Source organism: Manduca sexta, chromosome 16 (genome assembly GCF_014839805.1).
Source record: "Manduca sexta isolate Smith_Timp_Sample1 chromosome 16, JHU_Msex_v1.0, whole genome shotgun sequence".
Lineage (NCBI taxonomy): Eukaryota > Metazoa > Arthropoda > Insecta > Lepidoptera > Sphingidae > Manduca > Manduca sexta.
In genome coordinates, this window is record NC_051130.1 from 9631583 (window position 1) to 9645414 (window position 13832).

General features: G+C 36.5%; 3 protein-coding genes across 3 annotated transcripts in view; 2 read left to right on the forward strand and 1 right to left on the reverse strand.

The window, feature by feature from the left end:
- Positions 1-13832, reverse strand: part of LOC115446505 — a 61440-nt gene that overhangs the window by 14674 nt on the left and 32934 nt on the right. The window contains exon 2 of the mRNA XM_030173173.2: positions 1875-2081. Coding sequence (XP_030029033.2) covers positions 1875-2081 — 207 coding nt within the window. The remainder of the gene's footprint in view (positions 1-1874; positions 2082-13832) is intronic.
- Positions 7232-8382, forward strand: LOC115446506 (glucose 1-dehydrogenase-like). Its single transcript, XM_030173174.2, has one exon. The coding sequence runs from the start codon at positions 7428-7430 to the stop codon at positions 8181-8183; it is 756 nt and encodes a 251-aa protein (XP_030029034.1). The 5' UTR covers positions 7232-7427; the 3' UTR covers positions 8184-8382.
- Positions 10209-11157, forward strand: LOC115446507 (uncharacterized oxidoreductase TM_0325). Its single transcript, XM_030173175.2, has one exon. The coding sequence runs from the start codon at positions 10243-10245 to the stop codon at positions 10993-10995; it is 753 nt and encodes a 250-aa protein (XP_030029035.1). The 5' UTR covers positions 10209-10242; the 3' UTR covers positions 10996-11157.

Here is a 13832-nt window from a genome sequence, read left to right on the forward strand (position 1 = left end):
CATCTTAATGATGGTAAAAACTCCTTAGCGCACACAAAAACCTTATGTGTTTCAATAGCTGTTCGCGTAATGATAGTTATTAAAGTTAAGGAAATCAATCATTGTCGAGTAGTTTTGATATCTTACTCCTTGTTACTATTGACAGATATTTTTTTAGACAAATTAAATTCTACATTTCAATGTAATTACATTGTTCATAAATTTATGAACAATACCTTTAGTAACCTTTTATTCTGTAACTAGCTTCCGCTCGCAACTTCGCCCGTGTGGATTTCGGACTTCAAAAATGGAGGAGGTGCTCAATTTGTCGGGATGTTTTTTTAAGTATGGTGGTATGCAGGTGGTCCGATTGTCCTGTCAGGGTCTGATGATGGGATCCTGGTGAAATCGAAGGAAGCTTATAGCATGATTCAGTATTCACGCGTGATGGCTTATTATTAGCGTATTTCATGTATAACTTTGGTGTTTCTATACCGATTTCTATGAATCTTTTTAAGGAATATTTAATAATGTTAACTTTTTAATTAGGGATGACTGAGAGTGTTATAAACGTAAGAGTAGTCAAATATAATGAGAAAGCTTCGAACTGCTAAGCTATCGGGAGTTACACGTGTTATTGTGAGTCAACCATAAAAGATAGACATATGCTGTCGTGGGATATTTTTTTACATAATTTTAAGGAGAACATTTCCGTCATACATGATTTCTGCGTAGCTTTAACCATTAAGGTTGCACACGCGACGGAAGCTTAAAAATGGAGTAACTTCTCCCGTTTTCCCAACATTTCCCTTCACTGCTCTGCTCCTATTAATTGTAGCGTGATGAAAAGTATACTATAACCAGCACAGGAGTATGACAAATAATTGTACCAAATTTCGTTAAAATCCGTCGAGTAGTTTTGTTTCTATAACGGTTATACAGACAGACAGACAGACAGACAGACAGACAGACAGAAAGACAGACAGACAGACAGACAGACAGACAAAAATTTTACTAATTGCATTTTTGGCATCAGTATCGATCCCTAATCACCCCCTGATAGTTATTTTGGAAATATATTACATGTACAGAATTGACCTCTCTACAGATTTATTATAAGTATAGATGTCAACTAGATATTAATGTTTAAACGAGTAGACTCGCATGAAGAAAACAAGAAATCAACCATATTGCTATGTGGATAGCGATCGTGCGCAGTAAACGTTGACCGGTAAAGAATGCCTTTGGCATTAAGTCCGCCTTTACACGCTTTATATAAAATGCGGGATCTTAAAGTGATTTTCCCGCGAAAAAAACATAAACTGGTAGAATGAGTTTGCATTAACTGCTATATTATGTTTAATAAGTGCATTGAGAACCCACCACGGAACGCCGAGCAGGACCGCAAAAATAAACGCGATTAAATTACCAAAATTTTGTTTAAAAAATGTCGCAATTAAAAATGATAAGTATGTATTTTAGGAGGAGTTGCACGGAATCAATAATTTTCACTGTAAAATCACTACATAGTATAAAACAAAGTCGCTTTCTCTGTCCCTATGTATGCTTAAATCTTTAAAACTACGCAACGGATTTTGATGCGGTTTTTTTTAATAGATAGAGTGATTCAAGAGGAAGGTTTATATGCATAATAATAACATCCATTAAATAGTGGAGAAATACTGTTATTTTGTTATGTTATACCCGTGCGAAGCCAGAGCGGGCCGCTATGTTTTTATATATAACGTTCACAGTTTTTCTGTAGTGTATTTAGTATCAGCATTGCACCCATGCGAAGCTGGGGCGGGTCGCTAGTTAACAACAAATTATAAAAAACAAGGCTGCATATAGCAGCGGTTCGTTACATAAACTTCTAATAGATAACTCCAACTAACCTGAACCAGGTATGGTATTGAAGCTCTCCTTCGCGAGGAACTCTTCGAAGTACCGCGTGAAGTCCCCGGTGGGATCCCACCGTGAGGACAACTTGGCCCACTCTTCAGGGTACTCGTATTTTAACCGCTTGATTATTTTCACAGCGGTTATTTTCTGCCTTTCGGTACACCGGATGCATTTCGTTCTCAACGCTTCTGGCAGTATCCCTGTGGAGAAAAAAAAATCTTAAAAATCTTCAAAAAATATATTAAAATAAATCTTTCAATAGTTGTTCGCATTATATTTCTTAATGTTAAGGAAATCATTTATAACTGTCTAAAGTGGTTTTGATATCTTACTCCTTGTAACTATTTACAAATAATTTTGTTCGACCAATTTAAATCCTTTTAATTCATAGACAATGTTTTTACATACTAGACATAAAAAAAGACATTATTATTAATGATTAAACTTGCATGAAGAAAATAGGAAATTAACACGATATTGCTATGTGTATAGTGATTGTGCGAAGTTGACTGATAGAGAATGAATGAATGAATTATACCAGTAAATATTGATACGAGATAATGTTCGATCATGTTCTTGTGAACGAAAATGAAATGATTATTCATATCTAATGGATATTTTATCATTGATAATTTAATGCTTGCTTAATTTTTAGCAACTTATACAAGGTATACAAAACAATTTTGAGTCTTGACTTACTCGCAAATAAATAATAATAATAAAAAACAATTATAGTAATATATAATAATAATAATAACAAAATGGACTCAAAAACACTTATAGTACATTTCTTTAGCAAAGTGACCCCACTACACCTCACGATAAGTAGTAAAGGGGGCCAATAGAATGCCTACAGACGAGAGATTATCTCTCGACAGTCAACATAATTATGCCGGCTTGTTGGAATTCAGTATACATAGGCTGATCCCGGAACGAGACACATTTATGTGGGCCACTATGGCGGGTTTTAACACCTTGGTGATCGCTGTCCGGGCAGATGTAAAATTAATCCTACCATCCGCTAAAATCCAACCTCCTTATTCAAAGACGTTATTTATCTAATGACAGAGCATTGCTGTGATAACAAGTCTGTTTCTCAGCTTTGTTTATCTGACAGCCAACTTGATTCAAGTTGTATCTCAATATTAGCCAATCACAACGGCCCTATGTTTACGCACTGCAAAGGCTGCCATGCCGTCAGCACTGAGAAACAGACTTGTTACAGGAATGCTCCGTCCTTATATAAAAAACGTTTATGAATAAGGGGGTAAATCTACATATAAAGTAACATTAAATATAAAAGTAAGATTTATATATTATTTTCCAATAACTGTGTATTATGAGATTTAATATCTCACCAAGTCCATTCTGTAGTCGTGTTTGTCAGCAGGAATTAACATAATAAATTAAAAAACATTTGAAATAACTTACATTAGGTAAACTACTCGCTCTTTCCGCTTATACTTGATTTATGTTTTATTTTTTTAATTATCATGACTGTTCTATATAAGAAACATATTTATTTATTGCAGGAAGTGTAATGTTTTAGATTGTCTTCTATTCCGGATATGTTGTATGTACTTGAAAAGTATCCGGTCATTAAGGTTGTATTTTTTTTTTAAATTCACGGGCTATGCTATATGAATATTGAATAATTATAATGCCATGGTAGTCGAGAGAGCATTAAGTGAAAAGCGATTAATTTCTATTCATGATTTTTAGTGTACGTTAAAGGAATTTTCTTCGTATCTAGGTTTCATCTACGTAAATTATAAATGCATTTTTTTGTTTGATTAACTGCAGTAAGAACCATAAGATAACATAGCCACATAATAGACCAGCATCACCTTTTCTGACTTACTTATATATCAATTACCAAGACAGCATAATAATCTAAAATGTTATGCACATTTTATATAATATATACTAATTAGTCATTTATTTAAAATGCAAATTACATGCATCCAAGTACAATAACATTGACCATAATCTTATGTAATACCTATCTGGCAATGTACCGGAATTTACACTGAGGTAAACTGTAATTATATTATCGAGTAGAGACTATTACTTGCGAGTATATATCATAATTTATTATCCATAAATTGTTTTCATATCGATTCATAATATCCATATTACAAAATGTGCGAAAGTAACTCGGCCAGTCACAATTCCACGGCCAACTCGATTTTGATGAAATTCGTTGCTGAGTAAGTTTGCATCATTAAAACTTTAAAAGGGCTATTCCCTTAAGGGAAAATACATAATAATAATATATTTAGGGGTTATTACTTTTATTAAAGGGAAAATAATAATAATATGTTAATAGTAGTGACCTTGTATGATACACTGTCCCAGTGCTGGGCACTGGCCTCCTCTTTTACAAAACGGGTTTCAGGCTATGACTATGGTCAACCTCGCTGGCCTAGTGCGGATTGACAGACTTCACACATCTTCTAAAGTAGAATTCTATGTCTGTATGTATATTATGTCTCAATAGTAATTTCGAAAATTCAAGCGTGTTCGCCATGGATTTTGAACCTGACCTTCATCTAGGGAGATCGTTCAATTATCAACTAGACTATCGTGCCACTTGATAATACATTGCGAGTTATTTTTATCTGATTTAGCGCTGATATCATATAAATAGCGTAATGGATCATGGAAAGGCTTTTAATGCAGGCGAAGCCGGGGACCACCTAATTTAAAATAAATTGTCTCTTATGTGATAAATATGATGTTTTGAGTTTACAAAAAACTTGAAACAATTTTTCAAGTACTTTATTATTCGTTAAGTAATATAATAATATTATGTAAAATACAGCTATTATTTGTAGTATAATTTACGCGATACCAATTAAAATAACGCACGTATACAAAATAATTATAGCACTTTGCATTCTAAACATGTAGCGCGCGGACAGCAACTGTTTCAAATGACGTTTTGTTTTACATAAAACAATTTCCTTGTTTATAAACAAAAGAAAAACTTGATAAATGTCATTGTGTTTTTTTAGACTTATGTTTGCCTGGGGCCTTATTCTCTATCTCACACGTTATTTTAACAGTGCGTAACAAGCACGTAACACAACGCATCATGTTTAGGATTATAGAAATTTGGCTTACAGAATACCATTCCACGCACATTTCTCGAAGATAACATGACTCGGCCGCGTTACGCGTTTACTTTACTTTCATACAGAATAAGGGCCCTGACAAGGGTCGTTTTATATAAACACACAGGATGTTTGGGTGAGCGTTTTAGGCACTCGCAACCCTTTGAAATGAAATGATCATGCTGCGGGCAACCAACTAACGGATTACGAACTTCGACTCAGGTCGGTCATTGGGAGAGGATGAGATATCAACGATTAAGGGTCATTGCATTGTTACATCTTGTTTAAAATTATTAGATTTATTGTAAAATTTATTTTACTTACTGAAATTATGTTTGTAAAACCTGAAGTGGAAAATTAAAGTTCCAAAGCCAATTCTACTTTTTGTTTTAAAGTTAAAATTTTCAGTAGAAGAAATCAATTCCATATTTTACCTTAATAGATATGTTGGCTAACAGGTTTTTCATTTTCTTAGTATAAATAATATGTTTAAATATTTCGGAGTTTGGATATAGAGAGAGGCGATGTCCTAGAATTTTATTAACTAGGTGTCGTTCGTGGCTTCCCCCGCGTGAAAACTAACCACCTACAAAAATACCTAAAACAAATATCTCCACGTGTGCGATAACAACGTCACTGATTAAAAAAAAATATTCATTAGTTCCCTTGGGAAACATAACCGGAATAAAAAGTAGCCTATGTCTTAATCCAGCACTTGGTTACTCTTATCCTAAATTCATCTAAGTCCGTTCAGCTGTTTCTGCGTGTACTTCTAACAAAAACATCGGAACATATTCACAAACTTTCTCATTTATTATAGTGGGTTTAGATTAGGGATTTAGGGTTTAAGTTAAGCTTATAACATAATAGTAATTCGTCTTCTATTCGTATTATTTATTTCTTTGTTTTGCTGCCAATTTCTAATTAAAAAAACACTTTAGGACGTAAAGAAGGTAGAAAATAGTTTGCGAGCATGGCTTGCACATGGCCGGCTCTTCAATACTGCCAATATTAGATAAAACATTAATTATCTGGAGTGCCTAAACCACTTTGATTCCTACACTCTAGAATTCAGAGTGGCATGCATTAATCTTTTCCATTGCAAATAATATAATTAAATACAAATAATAAATTATCTGCGAGGTAATTATAACATTTCTACCTACTACATATTATGAATCATTTTTCCGTCAATCAATCAAACGCAGGTGCATGCAAATTATGACATCGTAGTGATTCATTATAATATGTAAGGATAAATACTTACATCATTTTTTAACAAGAAATATTCGATCATTTTTTAAATTAATTTTTACTATTTCGCGTCTTCGCCGGCGTGAATGTGTTTTACCGGTATAAAAGTCCCGTTTTATATTTTCCCGCGATAAAAAGTATTCTATGTCTTTAGTCCTAAGTTCCATACTAAATTAATCGAAAACCGGTCAGTATTTTTTGAGTTTATCGCTTTCAGACAGACGCAGCGGGGGACTTTGTTTTATAATATGTATGTAAGGATTATGTTATTATATCAATCACTCACGAGTGGAAAATTAACAAGGTTCAAAAAACGAAAATCAATTAATTCATAAAAAAACTGTATGATTTATGTTTTGGGTAATTAATTTATTTTTGGTTAAGAAATGTGCAATAAAATCTATTTAAAGCGTAAAGGTCAATTACGATCGTGTTTTTTTTTTGTTTTTGGTAAGTACCCAAATTATCAGGCATCGATCTTGTATCAACCAGCCTATTTAGAGCTCTGCGTTAACCCTTGTTTTTTTGTCAGTGAGACCACGTTCTTGTGGTCCTTTAATTGTTAAGTTCAATGCATTGTTATTTACTTTATTTAAGCCGGGCCGGTCTGTTGTATTGACAAACAACGAAAGATTTCTTTAAACATATTTGGTATTGTTGTACAAATGACTCGGTTAACGATAGACAATTATCAACTTGTTTTACATTACTAATTACTTGTATCTATGTACATTGTATTTCAGATGTAATCGGGTTCATTTAACCGTTTTATAAATAGATGTTACACAGCTCACTGAAATAGTCACGCTCAGTCAAACAACATAGTGCTTGTGACGCCGCCACGTGAGATCATCTACCTCTTTTTAAATATATTTCCGGTATCCATTAGGTGCCTGTGAAATTTAACATATCATTATGCTTTAGTGTATATTGGAAATAATTACAAGAATTTAATAAAAAAACCGACGCAAAATCATAACCTCTAAATTCAATCATCAGATCTCGGCGTAGATCGCATTTTGTCTCGCGATTTCCCATTGGCATACTAAGCCCAGCTGTGACATAATATTGTTTGCGCAGATAACAGTGTCATCCTACGTTATCTACATTGATAAAATCACTTGTGTGATTGTTAGGAGTTCAGTGCAAATTTGTATTACCTACAGCTAACACAATATGGCGTGCTTCGTTAATAAAGTGGTGATTGTGACCGGCGCGAGTGCCGGTATCGGTGCGGCGACAGCAGTGCGCTTTGCTCAAGAAGGCGCCAACGTTGCCATAGTGGGAAGAAATCAAGAAAGATTGGCTAAAGTAGCTGAAGACTGTGCTAAATACGGAAGAAACCCTCTCGTTATCAAAGCCGACGTGTCCAAGGACGATGAAGCGAGAAGCATCGTTGCCAAAACGGTGGAAGCCTTCGACAAACTCGATATTTTGGTCAACAATGCCGGTATTTATAAATATGATGATATTCAAAAACCGGACTTTATGGAAATATTCGACTCTATAATGACCACTAACATGAGAGCCGTTGCATTCCTCACTAACTTAGCTGTGCCTTACCTCATAGAGAGCAAAGGCAACATTGTCAATGTGTCAAGTATTGCTGGTAGATGTGTTGGACATCCTCACAGAACCTCTTACAAGACTTCGAAAGCCGCTTTAAATCATTTCACGAGATGTATAGCTTTGGAGTTGGCTCCTCATGGCGTCCGAGTGAACAGTGTGAGCCCTGGGCCAGTCGCTACCGAGATATTCAACACAGCCGGTTTGCCTGACGCTTTGACAACGCTTAAGGACGCTACTGCTTTGGGCCGAGTTGGGGAATCCGAAGAAATTGCGGATTTGATACTGTTTGTGGCCAGTGATAAAGCAAAGAGCATTACTGGGTCTGACTACGTCTCGGACAACGGTATGCTCCTTAAGCAATAGCATGTTTTCGATATGTTCATTCATTCTAGAATAAGTTTTATGTTTTTCATCAACTACTTCATAATTTCTTTAGCAATAGTTTGTTGAAAGGTTTAGTATTAAATCTTACCTTTATTAATACGTAATAATCTCTGTTTGTTAAAATTTAATTGTCAATTACAAAACAATAAATGTATTTTTCCACAGTTGTTTTACATTACGAATGATTGAATTCATATTGCCTATCATGTTTTTTATACCCATCCCAGTATACCCATATCCTCCCTGTCTTTCTAATTGACTGTCGTAGTGGATTTAAGCCGAATTATTCCTTCCAGAGAATTGCCCACACCATTCGATGTCCTACAATTAGCGGCACTGTCCATCCTAGGTTGTAGAAGTTGCAGTGGCAGATGTGAGGCCTGGATAGACTCGTTACACTTGAATGGTTTTCTATCTTGTGAAAATTAGATAAGAGGCAATCTGAAAAACCCAAAATTCTTCAATTTTTTACATGTCTGTATTCATTGTGACATACATTAAGTTTGCGGAGCATCAATGGCAAATAATCGCAAAGAATAATAAATTATTTGCGTAGTAATTGTAACACCTCTGTCAACTACATACGACGTATTTTTCTGTTAATCACGACAACCCAGGCGAATGAAGACTTTCATATGACATTGGTATGAAAGGATGAACGTTCGCGTATAATCAATATTAATGTACGGTTACTTATAAAAAATTATCGTACATTTTGTAGATTATATTTATATGAAACCATCGATTTAATAATGTTTTGTGGAGATTACTCCAATCACTCAACGGGATCAAGACGAGTGGAAAATTAATGATGTTCAAAAACCAAAAGTTAATAAATTTTTTAAAAATAATATTTTGTATACATGCAAATTCATTTATTTGTGTAAAATTAAATTTGTACAAATACTTACGCGTCACATACTATTAACTACTAAAATCGACTATATTTCGGATATAATAGAGTCCATTTAAATATTGCATAATTAAGTAATCGCGTTCAGTCAAATGACAATAGCGATTGAGTCATCGCAACACGACGCAAAAACAAGCTTTCTGAAATTTATTTTACTTATCTATTAATTAGTGAGTACATGTAAATTGGTGAAATTATATAAACGATACGATCTCTTGACAATACATTTATTAGATATATTAAGACTACATATTTAGACATGACCAAGTCGACGCTATCGGGACGTAAAGTGGGCGGAACTTACATTAGCCGGAAGGATTCGATATAGTGATATCACTTTAGTAAGTTAGACTACATCATTAAGTATCAATTGGATTAATGTGATTTTTTATTATTGACCTGGTTTGATCTAAAGACATATTAACAATAAGGAGGATTCTCATCTTATAAATGGTATACATACACGTGGGAGGGATGATCGGGCAGATGTTATTTCCGCCACAATCCATGGAACTCATGTCTTCAAAGGAAGCATTTCATGAACGAAGAAATATTATACATTGTTACAATTGTGGACACCACCGAACACTAAACGTTACCAAATTTATCAAAAAATCACTTCGAATAAGTTGGCTTGTTACGTGTATTATCAAGGCGAGTCGAACAGATATCACCATCCACACTATCGTAACGCGACCAGTAACGTTACGCGTAACGTAACCTGTTGGCTTATTCTGTATGATAGTGTAAACGCGTAACGCCGCTGTGTCATGTTATCTTCGAGAAATGTGCGTGGAATGGTATTCTGTCAGCCAAATTTCTATAATCCTAAACATGATGCGTTGTGTTACGTGCTTGTTACGCACTGTCAAAATAACGTGCGGGATAGAGAATAAGGCCCCTGTAACGTAACCCATTACTTCGCGTTCGCGATAGGGACCCATGTAACTGTGTGCGCAGCATATCAGTGTCATATTGACATAGCAGTTAAGCCCGGTATATTGACTGTGACATAACACCGTGGTTGGAGATAGTAGTGTCATATACATTATCAAAATGGATAAAAACACTTGTGCGATTGTTAAAAGTTTAGTGCGAATTTGTATTACCTACAGTTAACACAATATGGCGTTCTTCGTTAATAAAGTTGTGATTGTAACCGGCGCGAGTTCCGGTATTGGTGCGGCGACAGCAGTGCGCTTTGCTCAAGAAGGCGCCAACGTTGCCTTAGTGGGAAGAAATCAGGAAAGATTGTCTAAAGTAGCTGAAGACTGCGCTAAATTCGGAAGAAACCCTCTCGTTATCAAAGCCGACGTGTCCAAAGACGATGAAGCACGAAGCATCGTTGCCAAAACAGTTGAAGTCTTTGGCAAGCTTGACATTTTGGTGAACAATGCCGGTATTTTTAAACATGATAACATCCAAAACCCAGACTTCATGGAAATATTCGACTCTATAATGGCCACTAACATGAGAGCCGTTGCCTTCCTCACTAACTTGGCTGCGCCTTACCTCATAGAGAGCAAAGGTAACATTGTCAATGTGTCAAGTATTTCTGGCAGATATATTGGGAATCCTTACAAAATCTCTTACAAGACTTCGAAAGCCGCTTTAAATCATTTCACGAGATGTATCGCTTTGGAGTTGGCTCCTCATGGCGTCCGAGTGAACAGTGTCAGCCCTGGGCCAGTTGACACCGAGATATTCAACACACCTGGTCTACTTATTAATTTGGCTTCGCTTAAGGACGCTACTGCTTTGGGCCGTGTTGGGGAATCCGAAGAAATTGCAGATTTAATTATTTTTATTGCAAGTGATAAAGCAAAGAGCATCACTGGGTCTGACTATGTCTCAGATAACGGTTTAATCCTTAAATAATAATGTGGTTCAGACATGTTTCTTTAAATTTTAACGTTCTTTTATGCACTTACTTTTGAATTGCTATTATCTGTATTAGCAATGTTAAATTTTATCCAAAATTTTTCGTCTGTTAAAATTTATATTCGTTTTATAATCAATAAATATTGTTTGAACAGCAGTTTTGGGTCATTACAAATTATTTACATTAATTTGATGATAATCATTTAAGAATATTGCGAAAGTAGTCGGAATAAGAGTATACACATTTTGAATGTACGTGTTATAATATACCTACTACTCATTTCTTTGGCTGCCTCGGTGACGTAGTTGTAATTGTACACGGTATAAGAACGACTACCGGTCCTGGGTTCGAATCCCAGGTCGAGACAAAATAATTGTGACTGGGTTTGTCCATCTTCAAAAATGACTCAGTCGTAGCTTGGAGACAGAAAATTGGCGGTATGATAGCAACAGGGCTATCACACCGCCGTGGGCTATCACCTCATGCCTTTCTGACGAGCCACGTGAGAAAGGCACGGGCCTCGAAACCACGTAAAGCCGTTAGTCCTTGGGCACGCCACGATAGCGGCGGTAAGTCCCCTCTTCGAGGTGTGGCTGACGAGACGTCACGGCGTCCTCTCATTCCGGACGACGCAGGTACTGACCGGTCACGGCTGCTTCGGCAGGTACCTGTATCGGATCCGGGTGGAGGATACGCCCGCGTGTTTGTACTGTGCGGATCGACCGGAGGACACGGTGGAGCATACGGTGGAGGTGTGCCCAGCTTGGGCTGAGCACCGCCGTGTTCTCACAACGGCCATCGGTGGCGGAGACCACTCGCGTCGGGGCCTGGTAGAAGCCATGCTCCGGGGCGAGAGAGAGTGGGATGCAGTCACCTCCTTCTGCGACGACGTGATGCTCGCAAAGGAGGTGGCGGGTCGGCTACGGCGCCAAAGCGCCCAACGTCCCATCCGCCACGGCAGACGTACAAGACGCGGGCGTCGGACGTCTGCTGAGGATCGTCAGCCTCCGTAGGCACGGACCGTCGGGTGACGAGCATTGGGTAGCTCGTCGCCCGAAACACCCCAACGGCCCGTGTGTACGGCGCGTAGTGTTCCACGCGCGCCTCGCAGAGCAGTGTCAGTGTCATTGACGGGGCCCTTTAGGGCCGGTGCCTGCCTAGGTTTCAATGCCATCGGATCTTGGACCTAGGCACATAGGCAAAGGATGGGAACACCGTAGGTTTTTAGTCAGTAGAAGTCTGACACGCCCTCCCGCCCATCCCAAGGCGGGAGATAGTCATCTGATGATTTACCTACGTTAAAAAAAAAAAAAAAAAAAAGAGCCGTTAGTCCTACACTTGATCTCCCACCGGTCATGTCGGACTGCCGTCTCATGGTATTATGTGAAGAAACAGAGAGTGCACCTGAGTATTGCGTACATACTTGTACACTATAATATGTCCTGCGTACTTGGCTGATCTCCGTTGAGATTGGCCGCCGTATCCGAAATTCGCTTATAAAGGGATCACTTACTTTTGTTAAAAAAAAAAAATAATTAAATATGTTGTTTAACTTTGCCAGATTTCAAAGATTTGAACACGGCCATACCAACTTGACAAATAATATAAGCTACTTATATAATATGTTTTGTAAAACGTTCATATTTCTGAAGAAAAATGATAATATTTAAAGTATTTACATTAAGATTACAAGTGATGTTATCGGCTTACATTATCTGTATCGTATACTTAAGAATTGCAGATGTAAGACGCATTTACATATATTGTCTGCTGCATTTTTATAACTCGTACATACCTATACATTTTGGTCTTTACTTTCCCTATTGGTAAATATACGTGATAACTTTGCCTTTGCGTTTTGGTAGTTTACCAGGGTCCAAATGTTTTACGAAAAACAATCTTTATTACCCTACAGGATATATAAAGCTCAAGAGGTTTTTTGTTTGCACGCGTTGTGTCAAGAAGCAAGAAACCGATTTTGATTTACTATTAGGAAACTACATTACTCTTGGGTGCTATAGGCTTTTTATCCTGGGAAAATATAAAGCAGGAGTTTTATGTTAGGAAAGCATTTTCACGCAGGCGGAGCTGAGAGCGAAGTCGAGTCATGAATAAAGAGCAGTTATGGGAAGTCCTGATCAGAAGTAAACCCACATTATTACCCTCAAAACCAAGCATCATCGTCCTGTCATTGTTTATAAAAATCAATCATTTATCCAGAAGTGATCTACATTCTTCTTTTCCAACTATATGGTTTATACTTGCAATTATAAATTTAAATATAAACACTAAAGTTTGCATGGGCTCATTAATAATGTAATTTTTTCGCCTTTTTTATTTCTATTACATTCATTTATTATTTGGCTTATTAGTTTCGTCACGTTATTATAACATCATTGTAAAAACACACATTAACCTTTCTGTCTACAGCCCATTACTTACATAACCTATGTTAAATTTACTTGCATTAAATTCGCATCAAATATGCATTATAAATAATTTTCGTTATTTATCTATTAAATTTTTCTTGGAATTGTAAATAAATCTCTCTATGAATGTGAGAACGTCAAACTATTGGTTATATATCTTTGAAAGACAAATAGATCTAGTTAACCCTCTATTCGCCCAATTTTTTATTTCATATTGTGGTAGAGGGCGAATTTTTCGCCATGTATGGTACAAATTGTACTTCTAACTCCGGGCCAGTCTGTGCATCATTCAACAAATAGTTCAGTAAATTTTGATGACATCTACCCAGTCTTTGTTTGGAATACATACAGGAATTTCTAATTCCGCAATTTTTTATCTTTACCTCTGTTCCTTTTTTCCTCAT